At 43.0% G+C, this 24,707-nt stretch overlaps 1 protein-coding gene across 1 annotated transcript in view; it reads left to right on the top strand.

The window, feature by feature from the left end:
* The first annotated feature begins 709 nt into the window (after positions 1 to 709).
* The window catches only part of LOC110527722 (rho guanine nucleotide exchange factor 3), a 124,163-nt gene continuing 100,165 nt past the window's right edge, over positions 710 to 24,707 (top strand). The window contains exon 1 of the mRNA XM_021609182.3: positions 710 to 1,131. Coding sequence (XP_021464857.3) covers positions 1,097 to 1,131 — 35 coding nt within the window. The 5' untranslated portion in view covers positions 710 to 1,096. The remainder of the gene's footprint in view (positions 1,132 to 24,707) is intronic.

Below are 24,707 nucleotides of genomic sequence, written 5' to 3'. Positions count from 1 at the left end.
ATACCTGCTGGAGTGTGTGCTACAGGTGGGAGATGCTATGGTGACCAGCGAGCTGAGATAAGGGGGGACTTTACCTAGCAGGGTCTTGTAGATGACATGGAGCCAGTGGGTTTGGCGACGAGTATGAAGCGAGGGCCAGCCAACGAGAGCGTACAGGTCGCAATGGTGGGTAGTATATGGGGCTTTGGTGACAAAATGGATTGCACTGTGATAGACTGCATCAAATTTGTTGAGTAGGGTATTGGAGGCTATTTTGTAAATGACATCGCCGAAGTCGAGGATTGGTAGGATGGTCAGTTTTACAAGGGTATGTTTGGCAGCATGAGTGAAGGATGCTTTGTTGCGAAATAGGAAGCCAATTCTAGATCTAACTTTGGATTGGACATGTTTGATGTGGGTCTGGAAGGAGAGTTTACAGTCTAACCAGACACCTAGGTATTTGTAGTTGTCCACGTATTCTAAGTCAGAGCCGTCCAGAGTAGTGATGTTGGACAGGCGGGCAGGTGCAGGCAGCGATCGGTTGAAGAGCAAATATACATAATTGCTGGGGTTTTTTCCATCCTTTTTGGGGGATAAATCTTTTGGCATCCATGAATACACGCCACTGTTTCATCATCATGGCATGTTTGGTTCAATAACTATTGACGAGAGAACCGAATATCCAATATAAAACACATTTTACCTTGGTCTCCCGCACACACACACACACACACACACTGTTGATGGGCGGTGCTTGAAGCGGCGATACAACTCCACAGTGGACCATAGTCTGTGTTTCATGATGCGTCAACGCATGAAACAACTGTAGCCACAGAAAAAAATAAACCAAAAACCTGATGGTTAAAAAACGAAGCTATGCTACTTCAAGGGCGATGCGTTATGGATGTAGATTTTGACGAGTCAAAGTGAAAGTTTGCCATTGACGACTTTTTTTATTATAATCGGAAAAACGGTTTTATTCAGATTTTATGATCGGACTGTTTTGAGTTTACAGTCTATGTATGACGACAGAAGATCATAGTCTTGTTTCCTCTTTCCAATAACTTGACAGTTTTTGGGGGAATAACCTACATCACGTTGGAACACATCTAATCACATGCAAACAGGCAATGGAAACAAAGAAGATTCAAGGTAAGATGTTTTTTCTATCATACAAACTTTCTTATGTAGATAGCTGAAACCCAACCAATAGGATTTGCCATAACTGCTTAATCCATACAGTCGACACCAACTACGAAGATGTTATTATATGATACTTTTCGTGGGATACATTGTGATGTTGCAGCCTAGTGTCAATAAAAACAGGTTTTCATCATAAAGTATTATATCCATATTCTGACTTGAGCTAAATTATACCTTGCCTGAACCTGAGGAAACTCATCAGCGACACTAAAAATGTACTTCCGGGCCACGGAATTTCAAACCGTTCTAAATAATGGTCCTCTGCTTAATAGTGGAAGTGTCAATAATCTGTATTTATTAATAATATATGAAAAATAATTGTCTAAACATCAATAATGATTCATATTTGTTCATATTTAAGAGACATTTTCATTACATTTAGGTTTTAAAACGTCTTCCAATGAGAAATAAATGCCACCAATGCAAATAACTGTATATGAAATACATATTGGCTTATAGAGCAAAAACGATTCTAGGTGCCACAGTAAAATTATTGTATTGAATACTCAGTAGGGTCTGTAGAATGCATAGATGGTGTCCTTTCATTTGGCACTGAATAATTAGATCCCCTCTACTGGTCTTGACAAGAAGAAGAAAAACTACTGTCAGGGGAGTTTCTCTTCTGCACTGTTCAACGGTGGTGGGGAAAAAGTACCCAATTGTCATACTTGAGTAAAAGTACAGATAACTTAAAACAAAATTACACAAGTAAAAGTGAAAGTCACCCAGTAATATACTACTTGAGTAAACGTGTAAAAGTATTTGGTTTTAAATATACTTACATATCAAAAGTAAAATTGCTAAAATATACTTAAGTATCAAAAGTAAAAGTATAAATAATTTCAAATTCCTTATTAAGCAAACCAGATGGCACAATTTTCTTGTTTTTTTGTAATTTATGGATAGCCAGAGGCACACTTCAACACTCAGACATAATTTACAAACGAAGCATGTGTGTTTAGTGAGTCCACCAGATCAATGGCAGTAGGGATGACCAGCGATGTTCTCTTGATAAGTGCGCGAATTGGATCATTTTCCTGTCATGCTAAGTATTCAAAGTGTAACAAGTACTTTTGTGTGTTAAGGAAAATGTATGGAGTAAAAAGTACATACTTTTCTTTATGAATGTAGTTAAGTAAAAGTTGTCAAAAATACTTAAGTAGTACTTTAAAGTATTTTTTAAAAGTACTTTACACCTCTGCTGTTCAACAAATCCAGTAAATGTATATGAGGAGTGTCGCCAGAGATACTTTGGAAGAGATCGGAAATTACATTTGAATTGTATTAACGGCCATTGTGTATGTTGTCCATGCGGTGCATTCTGCAATTATGAGACAAGGAGTACTCTCCTTGGAGTCAATTGGGCGCTAGCTCAAAAACTCAACATGAGCATGAATTTCGTCAACAAGAAGTACAATATTACAAATCTTTTATGAGATGTGAGAAAATTAACTCTGTAATATCGTACAGCTTTGGAATCTTGGCATTATGTACTTTTTTGAGGAAAATCGTCAGGTTTCTCCACTCATACCCTGACTAGCTTAGCATAACAATGTGAACGCGATTGGTCGATAGTCTGCTGGGCGTTATGCGTTCCTCCATTCATTGTCTAATGCGATTCCTATCTCCTCCTTTCTCTAATATCTCTGGTGTCGCAGAGGCTAGAACCTGAGTGACATTGAGTAATATTCTTATTCTTCTGTAGTAACATAGTCATTGAGTAGGTTGGGTAGTGCTATGACCAGTTAGTATATTGTAGACCCAGTGACTGTGAGGAGGATGATAATGATATAGTAGTTTATAATAGGAAGTGTATCTCAATAAGGCATCTCCATCTCCAAACATTCTCCAATTGTCTTTTTGTCCACATATTGACCAGAGTGAGGTCAGTATCAGCTTACAGTGTATGATGCCACTAAGGAGTTAAAACGTGTCAGAACATCTCCTTGTTCTACTGTAGCTGATGACTCAGGTTTGCCTAGTCCTCTGTGATTTACTGTCTGTGTCTGTCTATCAGAGTCAGTCCTCAGAGTCAGTCCTCAGGGTCAGACACTGGTGGCCTCTGCTACTTGTAATGTTTTGTCACATCTTTGTCATCCCATTCGTGGTCTTTAGGAAAGCAAACATAGCATCAAGGTGTTGATGCCTCTCTGTGGCTTGTTTTAATTTTTTTTATTTAACCTTTATTTAACTTGGCAAGTCAGTTAAGAACAAATTCTTATTTACAATGACGGCCTACACCGGCCAAACCTGGACGACGCTGGGCCAATTCTCCGCCCTATGGGACTCCCAATCACGGCTGGTTGTGATACTGCCTGTGTTGTTGGAATCTTCAGGAATTCCAGCTACTGCCTAAGAGTTCTGATTCTAATTCACAATTCCATTTGTTCCAGTTCTCAGAATGCTTTCTGTTCTATTCTGTCTCATCCACGTGCTTATGACTGTCACATGATGACAGAAATTAACTATAAAGGAACTGTATGATTGTTCTTATCAGCCTCTGCCTTTCATAACACTTTCAGATGTCTTTGCTTGAGAAATAGGAATGTTTCTCTGGCTAAGCTCCGGTTGGTATACAAAGCAGTCAAAAGCCACCACGACGGACGAGGCTACTGGCTTTTCACCTGTTGTATCTTTCTAAATCAGCAGTTGTTCAGGCCTCAGCTCTTGAGGCAACTGTTAAGTTGAGTTGTGGTAGTACCCTGGTTGTCTACACTGTCTCGGGCTTGTGCATACCAGGATTTGTCCGGTATGTGGGCAAGTCACGTTTTTTGGGGGGCTGTGAACACATGGTGTGAACTGAACAGAACAGCAGTGGGTGAACCCAGGCGTGTGTCCCAATTGGCACCCTATTCCCGACACAGTGCACTACTTTTGACCAGGGAGAGAATAGGGTGCCATTTGGGACCAGCCATGCCAGGGCCAGGCCAGGGGAGAGGACCAGTGGAGCGTGCTCACCAGTAATCCCCAACCTAATCCCCTTTCAATGTGTCAGACAAAATCATCTTTTGATATGGACTGACGGCCGCGCTGCTCCTCCGCTGGTTCCCACTCCACGTCCCCTTCCCGGGATTAGCTCTCTCGCCTCCAAATTCTCGCTCTCTCAGAGTCCTTCCCTGTGTTTTCTACAGATGGTAGGAGTTCTCACTCTGTCCGGCTTCCCTCAGCCCAGTCCTCTCACAGTCAGCCTCTACTTATATGGTTTCACTCTGTCTCTATTTGCCCCAGGGTAGAGAGGGACTTTCTATCTCTTCCTCACACACAAGTTCACTCACCGAGTTCAGCATGGCCAGTGAAGTAATGGCAGATTTCGGGGAGATTGTGTGCATGCCTGATTGCATAGTGGTAGAGGGAGTGCTGCTGGAAACCTTCTGCGGAGGACTGGACAATCTCCCTCCCTCTCTACCCTCTCTCCCTCGATCGCCATCTCTCTCACTTGTAGGGCGGAAGGTGGCAGTGTGTTTAGTAGCTGTCTGTAATACAGTATTCCACTCCCCTCTTTAAAAACAATCCCCATATACTGTAATTATTCATTTTCTGTTACAAATCTCAAGGATCCAATGGACAAAGCATTTCTCTCTGGAAAGAATGGAAGATTCTTTTCACAGTTACTGTTACAACACTTCTCTATTAGGTTCAAGTGAAAGGGAACGTTCTAACAATCAAGATTATGTCGCCCCTATTATGCCCTGCTGTCCTTAATGAGGAAGAAATTAATTCTGCTCATGTTGCATGCAGTCTCCATGTAGTGCCTCAGTTGATAAAGTGTCTTATTACGTACTATTATCATTATATAATAGCTAATTTGATGGGGTTGTCCTTTGCCCTTGAACCATATGTGTTGTAGTGTGAGTCAATGCTGTGTTCCCACAGGAAATGGATGCAGACGGAGTTCTGAGAACACATTGTGTTGTTTCAATGATATACAGTATCGTGGTCTGGGGCTTGGGGCTGGTCCTCCTAGCAGTTACAGGGAAGAGGTTGTGGGCAGTGTGAATCTGTCCCTCCCTGCCAACTATGGTACAGAAAGGGGGATACCAGTTGTACAACTGAATGCATTCAACTGAAATGTGTCTTCTGCATTTAACCCAACCCCTTTGAATTAGAGAGGTGTGGGGGGCTGCCTTAAAATCGAGATCCACATCTTCAGCGCCCGGGGAACAGTTGCTTAACTAACTTGTTTTGGGAAAAGGTACAGATTTTTACCTTGTCAGCTCGGGGATTCGATCCAGCAACCTTTTGTTTATTGGCCCAACACTCTAACCACTAGGCTACCTGCCATTCAAATTCTAGGGCTGCATGATATGGGCAGAAAATCTTATTTGCGATTTTTGTACCAAATATTGCGATTTGCGGTTTTACTTGCGATTATACACTGAACAAAAATATAAATGCAACATGTAAAGTGTTAGTCCCATGTTTCATGAGCTGAAATAAAAGTTCCCATACATTTTCCATATGCACAAAAAGTTTATTTCTGTCGAATTTTCTGCACACATTTGTTTACATCCCTGTTGTAACGGCAGATTTCCTCCTCTTCGTCAGAAGAGGAGTAAGGATCGGACCAAGATGCGGCGTGGTAAGTGTTCATGACGATTTTAATAAAAAAAGCACTGAACACTATGAAATACAAAAACAATAAACTAATACGTGAAATAACCAAACCGAAAAAGTACAGTGTGGCGACAAACACTCACACGGAAACAAACACCCACAAACACCCGCTACCTAAATATGGTTCTCAATCAGGGACAACGATAAACAGCTGCCTCTGATTGAGAACCATATCAGGCCAAACACAGAAATAGAAAAAAACCTATAAACACAAACATAGACTGCCCACCCCAACTCACGCCCTGACCATACTAAATAAAGACAAAACAAAGGAAATAAAGGTCAGAACGTGACACCTGTCAGTGATAATTTCTCCTTTACCAAGATAATCTATCCACCTGACAGATGTGGCATATCAAGTAGCTGATTAAACAGCATGATCATTACACAGGTACACCTTGTGCTGGGGACAATATAAAATAAAAATGTGCAGTTTTGTCACACAACACAATGCCACAGATGTCTCAAGTTTTGAGAGCGTGTGCAATTTGCATGCTGACTGCAGGAATGTCCACCAGAGCTGTTGCCAGAGAATGTAATATTATTTTCTCTACCATAACCCGCCTCCGTCGCAGTTTTAGAGAATCTGTCAGTACGTCCAACCAGCCGCAGAACACCCGGTTAGGGGAGGCCCGGCTGGGATGTCCTTGTCCCATCGCACTCTAGCGACTCCATGTGGCTGTACGGTGCCAGCTGTATGGTGTTTCCTCTAATACATTGGTGCGGCTGGTTTCGGGTTAAGCGAGCAGTGTGTCAAGAAACAGTGCAGCTTGGCAGGGTCGTGTTTCGGTGGATGCATGGCTCTCAACCTTCACGTCTCCCGAGTCCATACAGGAGTTGCAGAGATGGGACAAGACTAACTACCAATTGGGGAGAAAAGAGCTCAAAATAAATACAAATAAAACATAAATAAAAAAATGTAATTGACCCATTGTCAAATGCACTGTTAAAGATCCACTATGCAGAAATCGCTCCGGCATTTTTTGGTTGCAAATTCTTTTGTTTCAGTTTGTGACAAAACAAGCACGTATAGTGTATAGAATCATTGTACCATCTAAACCGCTGTGAAATATATTGTCCATAACCAAAAATATTGTATTTTCAGCTGGTGTACAAAACCGAAAGTAAAAAATGCAAAAATGAAACTTAAGAATAAGAAGCATAGCATTAACGCACATAGAACATATTTACTGCTTCTTAGACTTGCCTTCAATGCGAATGACAGATCTATAACACACATTTCTATGTGAATTTGGTCCGGTCGCCCAAAAAGTTACATATTGCAGCTTTAAGAATGGGAAGCTAAGAAATAATGCACATAGAACAGATCTACTGCTTCTTAGACTTGCTTTCATTGTGAATGACAGATCTATAACACACATTTCGATGTGCATTTGTTTCTTTCCATAATATGGACTTGGTATTTTACCAAATAGAGTTATCTTCTGTGTACCATTCCTACCCTGTCACAGCACAACTGATTGGCACAAACACATTAAGAAGGAAAGAAATTCCACAAATTAACTTTTAACAAGGCACACCTGTTAATTGAAATGCATTCCAGGTGACTACCTCATGAAGCTGGTTAAGAGAATGCTAAGATTGTGCAAAGCTGTCATCAAGGCAAAGGGTGGGTCCTTTGAATAATCTAATTTGTTGAATACTTTTTTGGTTACTACATAATTCCATATGTGTTATTTCATAGTTTTGATGTCTTCACTATTATTCTGCAATGTAGAAAATAATAAAAATAAATAAAAACCCATAAATGAGTAGGTGTGTCCAAGCTTTTGACTGGTACTGTATGCGCATACAACAGACCTGAGATTAGGGCAGGCTATAGCCATGCCTCTTTCTGCTGTAGTTGTTTGCCAACACGTGGGTGTGTGTGTGTGTGTGTGTATCTTTGTGCTGGAAGTGTCTGAATGTCAGTTTCCCTCGCTGCAGAACGGAAAGTGTGTGTTGTTGGAAAGTGTGAGAGCAGCACCCTTGGGTCTGGGCTGGAAGGCCTGCTGACACACACACACATGCGTACACCCACTCATGCTCATGCTCATGCTTACGCAAACACTCACAACATCCAACAGGCTCTACCCACACACACATGCATACTGAGGACTGAAAATGTATATTTTGAAGATACACATTCAGTCAATCCAGCCATTCAATTCAATCGTTTTATTTTACATCCAAAGCCCTTCTTTAATTTCTGCTCCTAATCCGACCGTGATATTATTGAACCCAGACTGTGAGCGCTGCAGCTATAGGGCCGAGACTGCATCTAATGACTTTAGCAGGTGTAGACAAATAGCCATAGAGCATAATCCTAAAATAAGACGTCTTCTCCCCTGCAGCTCATTTGAAGCCTAGGGTCCCAGACACTGGATAGCCCTGTATTGCCGGGGCCGTGGACTAGCTTCTATCCCATAATACATCATATTCTGCTGCTGTGAAGAGAGACTTTCTCAGACTGAAACCTGAGAGCTAGGCCAACGCTTTGATATGGAGCTGAGGGGCGAGAGGGGGAGGGAATGAGGGATAAAGGGATGGGAGAGAGGGGGAGTGTGGAGAGGGAGGGGTGAGGTGAATCGGTGGCATTCTGTCAGATCATAACATACTGCAGACAGGAGCTCTGGCTACCTCTCTCCTCCTCCCTCTCCCTCTCGGTCGCTCTCTCAATTCAAAGGGGCGTTATTGGCATGGGAAACGTGTTGACATTGCCAAAGCACGTGCAATAAACAATAAACAAAAGTGAAGACAAAACAACGTCAACAAAAAAATTATTAGAATTTAACAGTAAATATTGCCCTCAAAAAGGTTTTTAAAATATAGACTAAGTGATATGTTATCAGCTATGTACAGTGTTTTAGCGATGTGTAAATAGTTGTAGTACAAATAGTAGGGGAAGATAAATAAACGATCATATTGGTGGTATTTACAATGTTGTTTGTGTTCCACTGGTTTCCCAAGATAAAAGATTTAAGTGCCTTTGAAAGGGTTATGGTAGCAGGTGCCAGGCTCACCGGTTTGTGTCAAGAACTGCCATGCTGCTGTTTTTTTATTTTTACATTCAACGGTTACCTGTGTGTATAAAGGATGGTCCACAACCCAAAGGACATCCAACTCAATATTAGGAAGGTGTTCCTAATGTTTCGTACACAATCCATGTCTCGATTTTCTTAAGGCTTCAAAAAAAATCCTTCTAAATACTCCCTTTCATCTACACTGATTGAAGTGCATTTAACAAGTGACATCAATAAGGGAACATAGCTTTCACCTGGTCAGTCATGGAAAGAGCAGGTGTAATGTGCAGTGTGTATCTGCTGTTTACTTATTTAACTCACCTCAACGTCATTGCTTTCAACGTGTAGTGACGTGTACGGATCCGTATCACCAACCAACATAGATACATCCTCTTCCACGGTGAAAAGTCATGGCCGCTTAGGCATGATCATTTTTGAGTAATGAAGTGATTAAAAAAAAATATATATATACTGTATATACAGTGGGGCAAAAAAGTATTTAGTCAGCCACCAATTGTGCAAGTTCTCCCACTTAAAAAGATGAGAGAGGCCTGTAATTTTCATCATAGGTACACTTCAACTATGACAGACAAAAAGAAAAAAAAAATCCAGAAAATCACATTGTAGGATTTTTTATGAATTTATTTGCAAATTATGGTGGAAAATAAGTATTGGGTCAATAACAAAAGTTTATCTCAATACTTTGTTATATACCCTTTGTTGGCAATGACAGAGGTCAAAAGTTTTCTGTAAGTCTTCACAAGGTTTTCACACACTGTTGCTGGTATTTTGGCCCATTCCTCCATGCAGATCTCCTCTAGAGCAGTGATGTTTTGTGGCTGTTGCAGGGCAACACGGACTTTCAACTCCCTCCAAAGATTTTCTATGGGGTTGAGATCTGGAGACTGGCTAGGCCACTCCAGGACCTTGAAAAGCCACTCCTTCGTTGCCCGGGCGTTGTGTCATTGTCATGCTGAAAGACCCAGCCACGTTTCATCTTCAATGCCCTTGCTGATGGAAGGAGGTTTTCACTCAAAATCTCACGATACATGGCCCCATTCATTCTTTACTTTACACGGATCAGTCATCCTGGTCCCTTTGCAGAAAAACAGCCCCAAAGCATGATGTTTCCACCCCTATGCTTTACAGTAGGTATGGTGTTCTTTGGATGCATTCTTTGTCCTCCAAACGCGACGAGTTGAGTTTTTACCAAAAAGTTATAATTTGGTTTCATCTAACCATATGACATTCTCCCAATCTTCTTCTGGATCATCCAAATGCTCTCTAGCAAACTTCCGACAGGCCTGGACATGTACTGGCTTAAGCAAGGGGACACGTATGGCACTGCAGGATTTGAGTCCCTGGCGGCGTAGTGTGTTACTGATGGTAGGCTTTGTTACTTTGGTCCCAGCTCTCTGCAGGTCATTCACTTGGTCCCCCCGTGTGGTTCTGGGATTTTTGCTCACCGTTCTGGTGATCATTTTGACCCCCCACGGGGTGAGATCTTGCGTGGAGCCCCAGATCGAGGGAGATTATCAGTGGTCTTGTATGTCTTCAACTTTCCTAATAATTGCTCCCACAGTTGATTTCTTCAAACCAAGCTGCTTACCTATTGCAGATTCAGTCTTCCCAGCCTGGTGCAGGTCTACAATTTTGTTTCTGGTGTCCTTTGACAGCTCTTTGGTCTTGGCCATAGTGGAGTTTGGAGTGTGACTGTTTGAGGTTGTGGACAGGTGTATTTTATACTGATAACAAGTTCAAACAGGTTCCATTAATACAGGTAACGAGTGGAGGACAGAGGAGCCTCTTAAAGAAGAAGTTACAGGTCTGTGAGAGCCAGAAATCTTGCTTGTTTGTAGGTGACCAAATACTTATTTTCCACCATAATTTGCAAATAAATTCATAAAAAATCCTACAATGTGATTTTCAGGATTTTTTTTCCTCATTTTGTCTGTCATAGTTGAAGTGTACCTATGATGAAAATTACAGGCCTCTCTCATCTTTTTAAGTGGGAGAACTTGCACAATTGGTGGCTGACTAAATACTTTTTTGCCCCACTGTATATATCAAATGACTGCATGCCCTATTTTCTGGTGGATGACAAGTTGTAAGCAAGTTCATTTTGCAATATTGACACAGATATTGTTAGAAAAACAAGGCCGTTAGCGGGCCGCTATACTAATTTAAAGAAAGGCCGTCGGCGACCGCCATGGGTTTTGTTAATCAGTTGTTTATGATCTGATGAGGTGTGGAGTTGGAGTTATATTGTGTACCTCGTGAGGTGTACCGTGTGTTCCCAGGAGTTGCAATGCTGAAGAATGTTGGGTGGGGTTAGGAGGGCACACATTGCTCAGGAAGTGTGTGTGTGTGAGAGCTCACTTTCCTTTCCTGACCCAGGTACAGTGAGCGAGATCAGGAAACAGAGCACTGTGAATCTCTCACGGTGCCCCTCCCTTCTCTTGCTCCCTTCTCTCTCTCGCTTTCTCAATTCAATTCAAATGGGCTTTATTAGCATGGGAAACATTAGAATCAAATCAAATTTATTGGTCACATGCAGATATTTAGCAGATGTTATTGCGGGTGTAGCGAAATGCTTGAGTTCCTAGCTCCAACAGTGCAATAGTATCTAACAATTCACAACAATACGCAAATCTAAAAGTAATAGAATTGAATTAAAAAATATATAACTATTAGGACAATCAATGTCAGAGTGGCAAAATCCAGTATAATATAATACAGTATATACATATGAGCTGAGCAGTATGTAAACATTTTTAAAGTGACTAGTGTTCCATTATTAACGTGGCCAGTGATTCCATGTCTATGTATACAGGGCAGCAGCCTCTAAGGTACAGGGTTGAGTAACTGGGTGGTGGCCGGCTAGTGATGACTATTTAACAGTCTGATGGCCTTGAGATAGAAGCAGCTTTTCAGTCAATCGGTCCCAGCTTTGATGCACCTGTACTGACCTCGCCTTCTGGATGATAGTGGGGTGAACAGGCCGTGGCTCAGGTGGTTGATGTTCTTGATGATCTTTTTGCCCTTTCTGTGACATTGGGTGCTGTGATGAGCTTAATGATGAGCTTGAAAGGTACCCTGGTGTTAAAGGCTGAGCTGTAGTCAATGAACAGAATTCTGACATAGGTATTCCTCTTCGCCATTTGAGATACGGCAGTGTGATGGTGATTGCAGCGTCTGTGGATCTATTGGGGTGGTAAGCAAATTGAAGTGGTCTAGGGTGTCAGGTAAGGTAGAGGTGATATGATCCTTAACTAGCCTCTCAAAGAACTTCATGATGACAGAAGTTTGTGCTATGGGGCGATAGTCATTTAGTTCAGTTACCTTTGCTTTCTTGGGTACAGGAACAATGGTGGACATCTTGAAGCAAGTGAGGACAGCAGGCTGGAATATGGAGAGATTGAATATGTCCGTAAACACTCCAGCCAGCAGGTCTGCACATGCTCTCAGGACGCGGCTGGTGATGCCATCTGGGCCGGCAGCCTTGCAAGGGTTAACACGCTTAAATGTCTTACTCACGTTGGCCATGGAGAACGAGAAGCTACAATCCTTGGGGACGGGCTGCGCCGGTGGCACTGTGTTAATCTCAAAGCGGGCAAAGAAGGTTTTTAGCTTGTCTGGGAGCAAGACATCGGTGTCCGCAACATGTTGGTTTTCACTTTGTAATCCGTGATTGTTTGTAGACCCTGCCACATAAGTCTCGTGTCTGAGCCGTTGAATTGTGACTCCACTTTGTCTCTGTACTGACGTTTTGCCTGTTTGATTGTCTTATGGAGGGAATAACTACACTGTTTGTATTAGACCGTATTTCCACTCACCTTGCCATGGTTAATTGCGGTGGTTCGCGCTTTCAGTTTTGCGCAAACGCTGCCATCGATCCACAGTTTCTGGTTTGGGTAGGTTTTAATTGTCACAGTGGGAACAACATGCCATATACACTTCCTGATGAACTCAGTTACCGTATCCATGTAAGTGTCAATGTTATTCTCAGAGGCTATCCGGAACATATCCCAGTCCGCGTGATCAAAACAATCTTGAAGCATGGATTTCATTTGGTCAAACCAGTGTTGAATAGACCGTAGCATGTGTACTTCCTGTTTGAGTTTCTGCCTATAGGAAGAGAGGAGGAAAATGGAGTTGTGATCTGATTTGCCAAAGGCAGGGCGTGGGAGGGCATTATAGGCATTTGTCAATGTGTTGATATAACTTCGGTAGCGTTTTCCTCAAATTTGCTTTGTTAAAATCCACAGCTGATTTACAGTTTACAAAAAGTCCAGTGTAGTTCATTGAGGGCCGTCGTGGTATCGGCTTGAGGGGGAATGTACACGGCTGTGACTATAACCAAAGAGAATTTCCTTGGGAGGTAATACATTCGGCATTTGATTGTGAGGTATTCTAGGTCGGGTGAACAAAAGGACTTTCTGTATGTTATCACAATCACACCATGAGTAGTTAATCATGAAGCATACACCCCCGCCTTTCTTCTTCCCAGAGAGTTCTTTGTTCCTGTCTGCACGATGAACTGAGGACAATATATGGGGACAGTATATCCCGAGAGAGCCATGATTCCGTGGAACAAAGTATGTTACGGTCCCTGATGTCTCTCTGGAAGAAGATCTTCGCCCTGAGCTCGTCTACTTTATTGTCCAGAGTGTAACGGTCGTCGTATGAAGGAGAGGACCAAAGCGCAGCGTGGTAAGTGTTCATCTTGATATTTAATAAGAAACGTGAAGACTGAAACAAAAACAATAAACGACAACGTGAAATAACCGAAACAGTACCGTGTGGAGCAAACACTGACACCCACAACTCAAAAGTGAAACCAGGCTACCTAAGTATGATTCTATATCAGGGACAACGATTGACAGCTGCCTCTGATTGAGAACCATACCAGGCCGAACACAGCAATCCCAAATCATAGAAAAACGAACATAGACAACCCACCCAACTCACACCCTGACCATACTAAAACAAAGACATAATAAAATAACTAAGGTCAGAACATGACAGTATCCCCCCCAAAGGTGCGGACTCTGGCCGCAAAAACCTAAACCTATAGGGGAGGGTCTGGGTGGGTGTCTGTTCGCGGTGGCGGCTCTGGCGCGGGATGTGGACCCCACTCCACCATAGTCCTTCTCCGCCTCTCTACCCGCCTCCGTGGCCTCTTTAACGCGGCGACCCTCGCCACCGACCTCGGGCTGGAGACCCAAGCCACGGGTCCCGAACGGACGGGAGATTCCGGCAGCACCGGACGGACGGGAGATTCCGGCAGCACCGGATGGATGCGAGATTCCGGCAGCACCGGACAGGCGGGAGACTCCGGCAGCTCCGGAGTGAAGGGCGATTCCGGCAGCTCTTGGCTGACGGACAGCTCTGGCAGCTCCTGGCTGACTGACGGCTCTGGCAGCTCCTGGCTGACTGACGGCTCTGGCAGCTCCTGACTGACTTACGGCTTTGGCAGCTCAGGACAGACGGGAGACTCTGGCAAAGCTGGGCAGGAGGAAGGCTCTGGCTGCGCTGGACAGGCGGGAGCACCTGTAGGAAGGAGACGGAGAGACAGCCTGGTGCGGGGGACTGCCACCGGAGGGCTGGTGCGTGGAGGTGGCACCGGATAGACCGGACCGTGAAGGCGCACTGGAGGTCTCGAGCACCGAGCCTGCCCAACCCTACCTGGCTGAATGCTCCCTGTAGCCAGGCCAGTGCGGCGAGGTGGAATAGCCCGCACTGGGCTGTGCTGGCGAACCGGGGACACCATGCGTAGGGCTGGTGCCATGTACCCCGGCCCGAGGAGATGCACTGGAGACCAGATGCACATTGCCGGCTTCATGGCACCTGGCTCGATGCCCACTCTAGCCCGGCCGAGCCGGGGAGCTGGGATGTAGAGCACCGGGCTAAGCACGCGTACTGGGGACACCGTGCGCTCCACCGCATAACACGGTGCCTGACCAGTACGACGCCCACCACGGTAAGCACGGGGAGTTGTCTCAGGTCTCCTACCTGACTTAGCCACACTCCCCGTGTGCCCCCACCCAATAAATGTTTGGGGCTGCCTCTCGGGCTTCCAGCCGCACTGCCGTGCTGCCTTCTCATTCCGCCGCCTCTCCGCTTTCGCTGCCTCCAGCTCAGCCTTGGGGCGGTGATATTCTCCAGCCTGTGCCCAGGGTCCCTTGCCCTCCAGAATCTCCTCCCAAGTCCAGTTCTCCAAGTATCGCTGCCTCTCGTCACTACGCTGCTTGGTCCTTTGGTGGTGGGTGTTTCTGTAACGGTCGTCGTATGAAGGAGAGGACCAAAGCGCAGCGTGGTAAGTGTTCATCTTAATATTTAATAAGAAACGTGAACACTGAAACAAAAACAATAAACGACAACGTGAAATAACTAAACCGAAACAGTACCGTGTGGAGCAAACACTGACACGGAAAACAAACACCCACAACTCAAAAGTTAAACCAGGCTACCTAAGTATGATTCTCATTCCGGGACAACGATTGACAGCTGCCTCTGATTGAGAACCATACCAGGCCGAACACAGCAATCCCAAATCATAGAAAAACGAACATAGACAACCCACCCAACTCACGTCCTGACCATACTAAAACAAAGACATAATAAAATAACTAAGGTCAGAACATGACACAGAGACTGAACATTAGCGAGTAATATACTCGGAAGTGGTGGATGGTGTGCTCACTTCCTGAGTTGGACTAGAAGTCCATTCCAAATAACACTTCTCCGCCAGCGGTGACTTGGAGCAGCCTCTGGGATAAGTTCAATTACCCTGGAGGGTATGATCAAAGGATCCAATTAGTGAAAGCCATATTCCTGGTCGTAATGCTGGTGAGTTACCGCTGCTCTGACTGTATGTAATAACACAAAAACATTCTGGGCTAATAATGTAAGAAATAACACACAAAAAGACAAAATACTGCAAAGTTGCTTAGGCGCTAGAAGCAGAGCTGCCATGTCTGCCTGCGCCATCTTACTCTCTTTACATCTTACATATCTTTACATTGCCAAAGAAAGTGAAATAAACAATAAACAAAAGTGAGAACAAACAAAAAACTACATCAACAACAAAAATATCAAATAATATACAGTTAACATTGCACTCAAAGGTTTCAAAAGGATAAAGATGTTCCAAATGTTATTCACAAATTATTTATTATTTACATTTTTAAATAGTTTGGGCAACTGAGAAAAACAAATTGAAACAATTTAAGGCCAAGTGGCAAACAATAATGGAGGCACTAGAAATGGGGATGTGATTATGCAGGTCTGGGCAGATGAGATGTAGTCATTGTTTGTGTTCGTCAGTAAGTTGTTGTTCGTATGTATAAGTTGAAATGACCTTTATGTCCTGAATACAAAGTGTTATGTTTGGGGTAAATCCAACACAACACATCACTAAGTACCACTCTTCATATTTTCAAGCATGGTGGTGGCTGCATCATGTTATGGGTATGCTTGTCATCGGCAAGTACTAGGGAGCTTTTTAGGATAAAGAGAAACGGAATAGAGCTAAGCACAGGCAAAATCCTGGTAAAACCTGGTTCAATCTGCCTTCCAACATACACTGTGAACAAATTCACCTTTCAGCAGGACAATAACCTAATGTAAAACACAAGGCCAAATATACACTGGAGTTCCTTGCCAAGACAACATTGAACGTTACTGAGTGGCCTAGTTACAGTTTTGACTTAAATCAGCTTAAAAACCAATGGAAAGACCTGAAAATGGCTGTCTAGTAATGATCAACAACCAATTTGACAGAGCTTGAAGAATTCTGAAAAGAATATTGGGAAAATATTGTACAATCTAGGTTTACAAACTCTTAGAGATTTACCCAGAAAGACTCACAGCTCTAATATTTGCCAAAGGTGATTTTAACATGTATTGACTCAGGGATGTGAATGCTTATGTAAATTAGTTATTTCTGTATTTGATTTTCAATACATTTTCTAAAATGGAAAAAAAATATGTTTCCACTTTGTCATTATGGGGTATTGTGTGTAGAACGGGCTCGTGGTAATGACTGGAGCGGAATAGATGGAATGGAATCAAATACATCAAACACATGGTTTCCAGGTGTTTGATGCCATTCCATAGGAAAAACTCCTTAGAAGACAGGAACCTAGGAAGACACTGTGGCCTCATCCAGGGGCCAACCAGAAAGGATATAACCCCACCCACTTTGCCAAAGCACACCCCACACACAACTTAAAGGATATCAACAGACCACAAACTTACGACCCTGAGACAAGGCCAAGTATAGCCCAGATGAAGTATAGTATGTTTTCTTAGATTGACTTTTGAAACCTGACAGTCAGTTATGGCCTGTAGTGGGTTAGTTTTGTTTTAAAGTGAAGGTTCATCTTCCCTCATGTGCTGTTACTGGGCCAGGAGTTGTTCCAAGTCAGGTCCCCTGGTTAGAGAAAAAATAACTCTGTTGATCAGGAAAAGTCCTGGCCCTACTCTGTCATAACTGCATGACCGTTCAGTGTCGACTAGAGATGCATTGGTTGATGTTGGGCACCTTTTGACCACTAGATGGCCCCAGGGGTTTGTTTTACTGAGAGGGGGATTGACTGTTGAATGGAGGAACATGAGTGAAGTTGTGTCATTTTGTCTGCCCTTTCTAAACAGATGGAAACGGTCACCCTATTCTCACCAGGCCTGTTCTAGCCATCCATTTTCAAGATGCATTGTACTGTCACCATTTTATCTAAAAGTATTTTTAAATATCCTTATCTTGCATTCTGAAGTGCTGTTTTGGCAAATGTTCATATTCTGCATGATATTTGTTAATCTTTAGTTATGTAGCTTTCCATGACTTTGCTTTTAATGGATTACATAAAACATGCAAGGGGAATAGGGGAGTACAGTAGTGTGTATGGAACAATGGAAGCAATACAGGAAGGAATAACGACTGACGTCATTTGGCAAGGTAGCCCCAGCACCACCAGACAAACTGTTGAAATGTACAGTATCTGTATTGGCTGTGAAGGACAGCAAAAGATGAAAGAGAGGTGTAATATTTGCACATTGTTATGTTAGCAGATCACTGCTTCAACCGTTTTGTGCTGTGGTTGGTTTATTCTATATGGAAGCGATACGCTTGAAAGTTATCAAAACACTTTGTTTAGAATATCTTCACAAGTTGAGCAATTGCATTCTTCTCATATTACTCTATGTAGGTTACTCAGTATGAGAAGATGGTCATCCTCCTGCATCTCACATCTGCCTGTAGTTATTCAACTCTGCCTGCCAGACCCGTGAGGCAAACTCTGTCATATCCAGGATGGAATATCATGCACTCCATGTCCATAACCTGTAATACATTGCATAGATGGAAGGGACTTCATCACCCACTGGAGACATGAAGAGAGAACCTCACCCAGAGAGCTGTGCATGTCAGTGTGTTAGACAGAACCTCACTAACTAGCTAGCGAGCATAGACTAACAATGCTACTGGCTCCCATAAGAGGAGATCTGCAAATTGATACTAATCTATTAGCCTTATAATAAATTATATTCTGAAATTTCATCTGATGGTTTCTTTGAATCAGTACACCACACACACGATTTCTAGCCAGTGACAGCCACCCAGCTGTAACTGACTCGCCCCTACCAAAGCGTAGAAACTTACCTAGCTAGCATTAGCATGAAGCAATATATTTGTGCTACCTGCTCCCAGTAATTTATACTAGCTTTAAATCTCTTATCCCTATAACGAATATAATCCCTATACTTTTATTCTGACATTCAATGGGCTATTTGAATCAGTAACATTCCACCACACAAACGATCTCTAGCCAGCTGACAGTCAGTTAGACGTGCACCCCATACTGAATTGTCAAAAGCCACGCTCACTCGTTTTCTGGTTGAGCACACACACAGCATTGCTACCTCATTCATAATATATCTACTGACATGTCCAGGGTTTCTGGCTATCTTTTATATTCCAGTATTGAGTGACTGTCCCGGTCAGGAAAGTTAAAATCCAACATTTTATCCATTACCTTTGTTGGTGGTGTATGTACAGTGCCTTGCAAAAGTATTCATCCCCCTTGGCGTTTTTCCTATGTTGTTGCAAGCGACCCCATGAAGACCAAGGAGCTCTCCAAACAGGTCAGGGACAAACTTGTGGAGAAGTAAAGATCAGGGTTGGGTTATAAAAAATATACTAAACTTTGATCATCCCACGGAGCACCATTAAATCCGTTATTTAAAAAAAATATGAATATGGCACCAGAACAAACCTGCCAAGAGAGGGCCGCCCACCAAAACTCACGGACCAGGCAAGGAGAGCATTAACCAGAGAGGCAGCAAAGAGACCAAAGATAACCCTGATCGAGCTGCACAGCTCCACAGTGGAGATTGGAGTACCTGTCCATAGGACCACTTTAAGCCGTACACTCCACAGAGCTGGGCTTTACGGTAGAGTGACTAGAAAAAAAACATTGCTTCAAGAAAAAAGTAATCAAGCACCTTTGGTGTTCACCAAAAGGCATGTGGGAGACTCCCCAAACATATGGAAGAAGGTACTCTGGTCAGATGAAACTAAAATGGAGTTTTTTGGCCATCAAGGAAAACGCTATGTCTGGCCCAAACCTAACATCTCTCATCACCCCGAGAACACCATCTTTTTCATCAGAAGGGACTGGGAAACTGGTCAGAATTGAAGGAATGTTGGATGGCGCTAAATACAGGGAAATTCTTGAGGGAAACCTGTTTCAGTCTTCCAGAGATTTGAGACTGGGACGGGGGTTCACCTTCCAGCAGGACAATGACCCTATGCATACTGCTAAAGCAACACTCAAGTGGTTTAAGAGGAAACATTTAAATGTCTTGGAATGGCCTAGTCAAATCCCAGACCTCAATCCAATTGAGAATCTGTGGTAAGACTTAAAGATTGCTGTACACCAGCGGAACCCATCCAACTTGAAGGAGCTGGAGCAGTTTTTAATTGAAGAATGGGCAAAAATCCTAATGGCTATCTGTGCCAAGCTTAAAGAGACATACCCCAAGAGACTTGCAGTGCTAATTGCTGCAAAAGGTGGCTCTACAAAGTATTGACTTTGGGGGGGTTGAATAGTTACGCACGCTCAAGTTCTCAATTTTTTTGTCTTGTTTGTTTCACAAGAAAAAAATATTTTGCATCTTCAAGGTGACGTGTTGTGTAAATCAAATGATACAAACCTAAAAAATATATATATTTTAATTCCAGGTTGTAAGGCAATTAAATAGGAAAAATGCCAGGGGGGGTGAATACTTTCACAAGCCACTGTAATTAGCACAACAAGCTGTGGCATGCCCAATGTGTGCTCAATGTGTCTGCTTAGGTGCCATCATTACATGATAGCGGGAAAAAACTGTTTTGCAAAAATGACTTCCACCAATCCCTGTGGCCTAGATTATTGTAGTATCTATGGGAATCAACGTTGCCATGTGAGGGTGCATTAGGACTGTACAACCACGTCAATACTATGTTTTTTTCCTGTCAATGTCCATCCATGCAATCTAAATAAGCAATAGGGCAAGAGTCCAAGAAGATGGACATCATCACCAAGCTGTGTCCTCTGATGGCTGCAAATCTAAGTTCTGGAATGCCTTGGCTGTGAACAGCATTGCTGACGATGAGGAGTGATATGGAAGAGCACTATAGCTTTACTTAATAATGAAATGAAAATTATACTTAAAAATAAAATGTAACTATTCAGCATTTTATCAATTGTAGCTACTGTAAATGTCGTTTGTGTTCTCTTATGAATATGAAAATGTAAATCTGTTTAAAATACATTTTTAAAGCTGTTATTTATTCAAAACGGTCTATGTAACTAAATATATATATATTTTTTAAATATATTCAAATAATTTAATTTGCAATCTCATGCTAATTGTTTACAATTAGTATTACCTTACATCATACTTCTATCATGTTCCAATACATCTTTATATATTGCAAGATAGGTAATCCTTTCATGTAATTCAAACAATTGCAGTGCTGCTTTTCACATTTATTCTTATAAAAAGACATGGGCAACATGTAAAACACAGTATGTTATGTGACTGACGCAGAACCTACATCTCCATGTAAATGTAACTGGCATCTTAGTGGAAGACACACAAAGGATTCCGTTTCAACCCTGTTACACTGTCAGTAATTACACTGCTATTTTATTAATAGCACAAATGAGAAGTATAGTAAACTAACAAATTAAAATGGCAGATACTGCTTTTTGCTTTGGTATTACCCTGCAATTTGTAAAATATCATGCCAAGGAAGAAGGCAGTAACTGCCATTTAAGGGTCAAAGGTCATGTCAGAGGTCAGGGTCAACATGAATTAACAAATTGCTTACAGTAAGACAACAGATCACTACATCTCCAATCTCCCTAGAATGAATTTGTCTGGAGAATTAAAAAGCCATTTTTCTCAGTTCCACGCTATGAGCAGTTACTGCCTTTTTGCTTGGTAGGGCAGCGTGGTTGTCAGTGTGTTAGACAGACAGAACCTCACCCAGAGAGCTGTGCACATCAGTGTGTTAGACAGACAGAATCTCACCCAGAGAGCTGTGCACGTCAGTGTGCTAGACAGACAGAATCTCACCCAGAGAGCTGTGCATGTCAGTGTGTTAGAAGACAAATCCTTAGATATGGGCAAATAGACCATTGAACTAGAAATGCCATTCTAGTTCTGTTTAGATAGCTGAAGTTGTACTCTACACACAACTGATTTGTATTTTGTACGAGATGGGTCCCATTATGTCTTGCGAAAACCAAACACTGCATTCCATAGTAAGAACCTCATACCAACGGACCTGGATGACATGCTTTGATAGAAGGAACAATGAATTCTGCTCTGTATCAGAGAATTCTGCAGGAGAATGTCAGGCCATCCTTCTGTGAGCTGAAGCTGAAACGCAGCTGGGTCATGCAGCAAGATAATGACCCCAAACACACAATCAAGGCTACATAAAAATGTTTAAAAGGCAACAAATTTGACGTTTTGGAAGGCTCTAGTCAAAGTCCAGACCTAATCCCAATTGAGATGTTGTGGCAGGACTTGAAACGAGCAGTTCATACTTGAACTCTCAGTTAAAGCAGCTCTGCAGGCAAAAGTGGGCCAAAATTCGTCCACAGCGATGTGAGACTGATAGTGTAGCATTTGGTTGCAGTCATTGCAGCTAAAAGGTGGCACAACCAGTTACTGAGTGTAAGGGGGAAATCACTTTTTCACACAGGGGAATTGGGTGTTGCATAACTTTGTTAATTAAATCAATAAAATAAGTCTACTTTTATTTTGTTATTTGGTTCCCTTTATCTAATATTAGGTTTTTGTTGAAGATCTGATAACATTTAGTATCAAAAAGAAACATTTTCACGCCACTGTGTGTAAATAAGATTGTTCTGTATTTCATTTTCAATAAATTTGCTAAAATTTGAAAAACATGTTTCTACTTTGTTATTTAGGGGTATTGTGTGTAGATGAGTGAGTAAAAAAATACATTTAATACATTTTAAATTCAGGCTGTAACACAACAAGTCAAGTGGTATGAGTCAAGTGGTATGAATACTTTCTGAAGGTACTGTATGTAAAGAAGCACGCACTCTTCTATGAACCAACAACACATGGAATGGTCAGATATAAAAAAAAGGGTTACTCCACTCTTGTGGAGGGATAGGGTTCTACCAAGAACCGTTCTGATCAGAATAACCCTTTTTGGGAAGGGTTCTTTGTAAGTCAAAGGTTTCTACTTAGAACCTTTAACATCCTAATAACTGTTTTTGGAAGAAAGGGTTCTTTCATGATTCTTTGGAAGGCAAGAAGGATTGTTTGGAAGGCAAGAAGGGGTTCTACATAGAACCATATATAATATTTCCCAGCATGCTCTATTGCAGGGAGATTTAAAGAATTGTTTGTTTTACTGAAATATCTGTGTTTTTGATTGGTTGATACCTTTTATACTACACAAAGATAACATACCATTTTATAAACTAATCCAATCTGTTAGTAATTGGATTTATTGCAACTGTTACTGAGATGGTGTCATGTATTGTCATGTTGTGTCTTGTTTCTGTCCTTTCCCTTCACCCTGTCTCCCTCTGCTGGTCGTTATTAGGTTACCTTTTCTCTCCCTCTTTTCCCCAGCTGTTCCTTGTCTCCTCCTAACTACCTCGTCACCCCTTTTCCCACCTGTTCCCTTTTTCCCTCTGATTAGTCCTCTATATCTCTCTCTGTTCCTGCGTCTGTCTTTGTCGGATTCTTGTTTGTGTTGTTCATGCCTGAACCAGACTATCGTCATGTTTGCTGCAACCTTGTCCTGTCCTGTCGGAATCTGCCGGTCCATCTGAGCCTACGTTTGTTTTGCTATTAAAGAAGCTCTGTTTACGTTAAGTCGCTTTTGGGTCCTCATTCACGCACCGTAACAGAAGAATCCGACCAAGAATGGACCCAGCGACTTCGGATCCTCTCCACTCAGCCGTCGAGATCCAGGGAGCGATGCTAGGCAGACACGAGCAGGAATTGTCTGCTGCTCAACATGCCGTTGAGACCCTGGCCACCCAAGTCTCCAACCTCACAGAACAGGTTCACCATCTCCGCCTCGATCCACCGGCCACTTCCAGGGCTTTCGAATCTCCGGAGCCCAGAATCAATAACCCGCCGTGTTACTCTGGGGAGCCCACTGAATGCCGCTCATTCCTCACCCAGTGTGATATTGTGTTTTCTCTCCAGCCCAACACTTACTCCAGGAGCACTGCTCGTATCGCCTACGTCATATCTCTCCTTACTGGACGGGCTCGTGAGTGGGGCACGGCAATCTGGGAGGCAAGGGCTGAGTGTTCTAACCAGTATCAGGACTTTAAGGAGGAGATGATACGGGTTTTTGATCGATCTGTTTTTGGGGAGGAGGCTTCCAGGGCCCTGTCTTCCCTATGTCAAGGTAATCGATCCATAACAGACTACTCTATTGAGTTTCGCACTCTTGCTGCCTCCAGTGGCTGGAACGAGCCGGCTTTGCTCGCTCGTTTTCTGGAGGGTCTCCGCGCAGAGGTAAAGGATGAGATTCTCTCCCGGGAGGTTCCTTCCAGCGTGGATTCCTTGATTGAACTCGCTATTCGCATTGAGCGACGGGTTGATCTTCGTCACCGAGCTCGTGGAAAGGAGCTTGCGTTCTCCGTTGCCCCCCTCTCCGCATCACTACCATCTTCCTCTGCCGGCTCGGGTGCTGAGCCTATGCAGCTGGGAGGTATCCGCATCTCGACTAAAGAGAGGGAACGGAGAATCACCAACCGCCTCTGTCTCTATTGCGGTTCCGCTGGTCATTTTGTCACTTCATGTCCAGTAAAAGCCAGAGCTCATCAGTAAGCGGAGGGCTACTGGTGAGCGCTACTACTCCTGTCTCTCCTTCAAGATCCTGCACTACCTTGTCGGTCCATCTACGCTGGACCGGTTCGTCAGCTTCCTGCAGTGCCTTAATAGACTCTGGGGCGGAGGGCTGTTTTATGGACGAGACCTGGGCTCGGGAACATGACATTCCTCTCAGACAGTTAAGGGAGCCCACGGCCTTGTTCGCCTTGGATGGTAGTCCTCTCCCCAGGATTCAGCGTGAGACGCTACCTTTAACCCTCACTGTCTCTGGTAATCATAGCGAAACCATTTCTTTTTTAATTTTTCGTTCACCTTTTACACCTGTTGTTTTGGGCCATCCCTGGCTAGTTTGTCATAATCCTTCTATTAATTGGTCTAGTAATTCTATCCTCTCCTGGAACGTCTCTTGTCATGTGAAATGTTTAATGTCTGCTATCCCTCCTGTTTCCTCTGTCTCTTCTTCACAGGAGGAGCCTGGTGATTTGACAGGGGTGCCGGAGG

This window comes from Oncorhynchus mykiss, chromosome 7 (assembly GCF_057628025.1).
Source record: "Oncorhynchus mykiss isolate SJ-2025 chromosome 7, ASM5762802v1, whole genome shotgun sequence".
Taxonomy (NCBI): domain Eukaryota; kingdom Metazoa; phylum Chordata; class Actinopteri; order Salmoniformes; family Salmonidae; genus Oncorhynchus; species Oncorhynchus mykiss.
The sequence above is the reverse complement of the archived record's forward strand: the minus strand, read 5'-3'. Positions and strand labels throughout refer to the sequence as shown.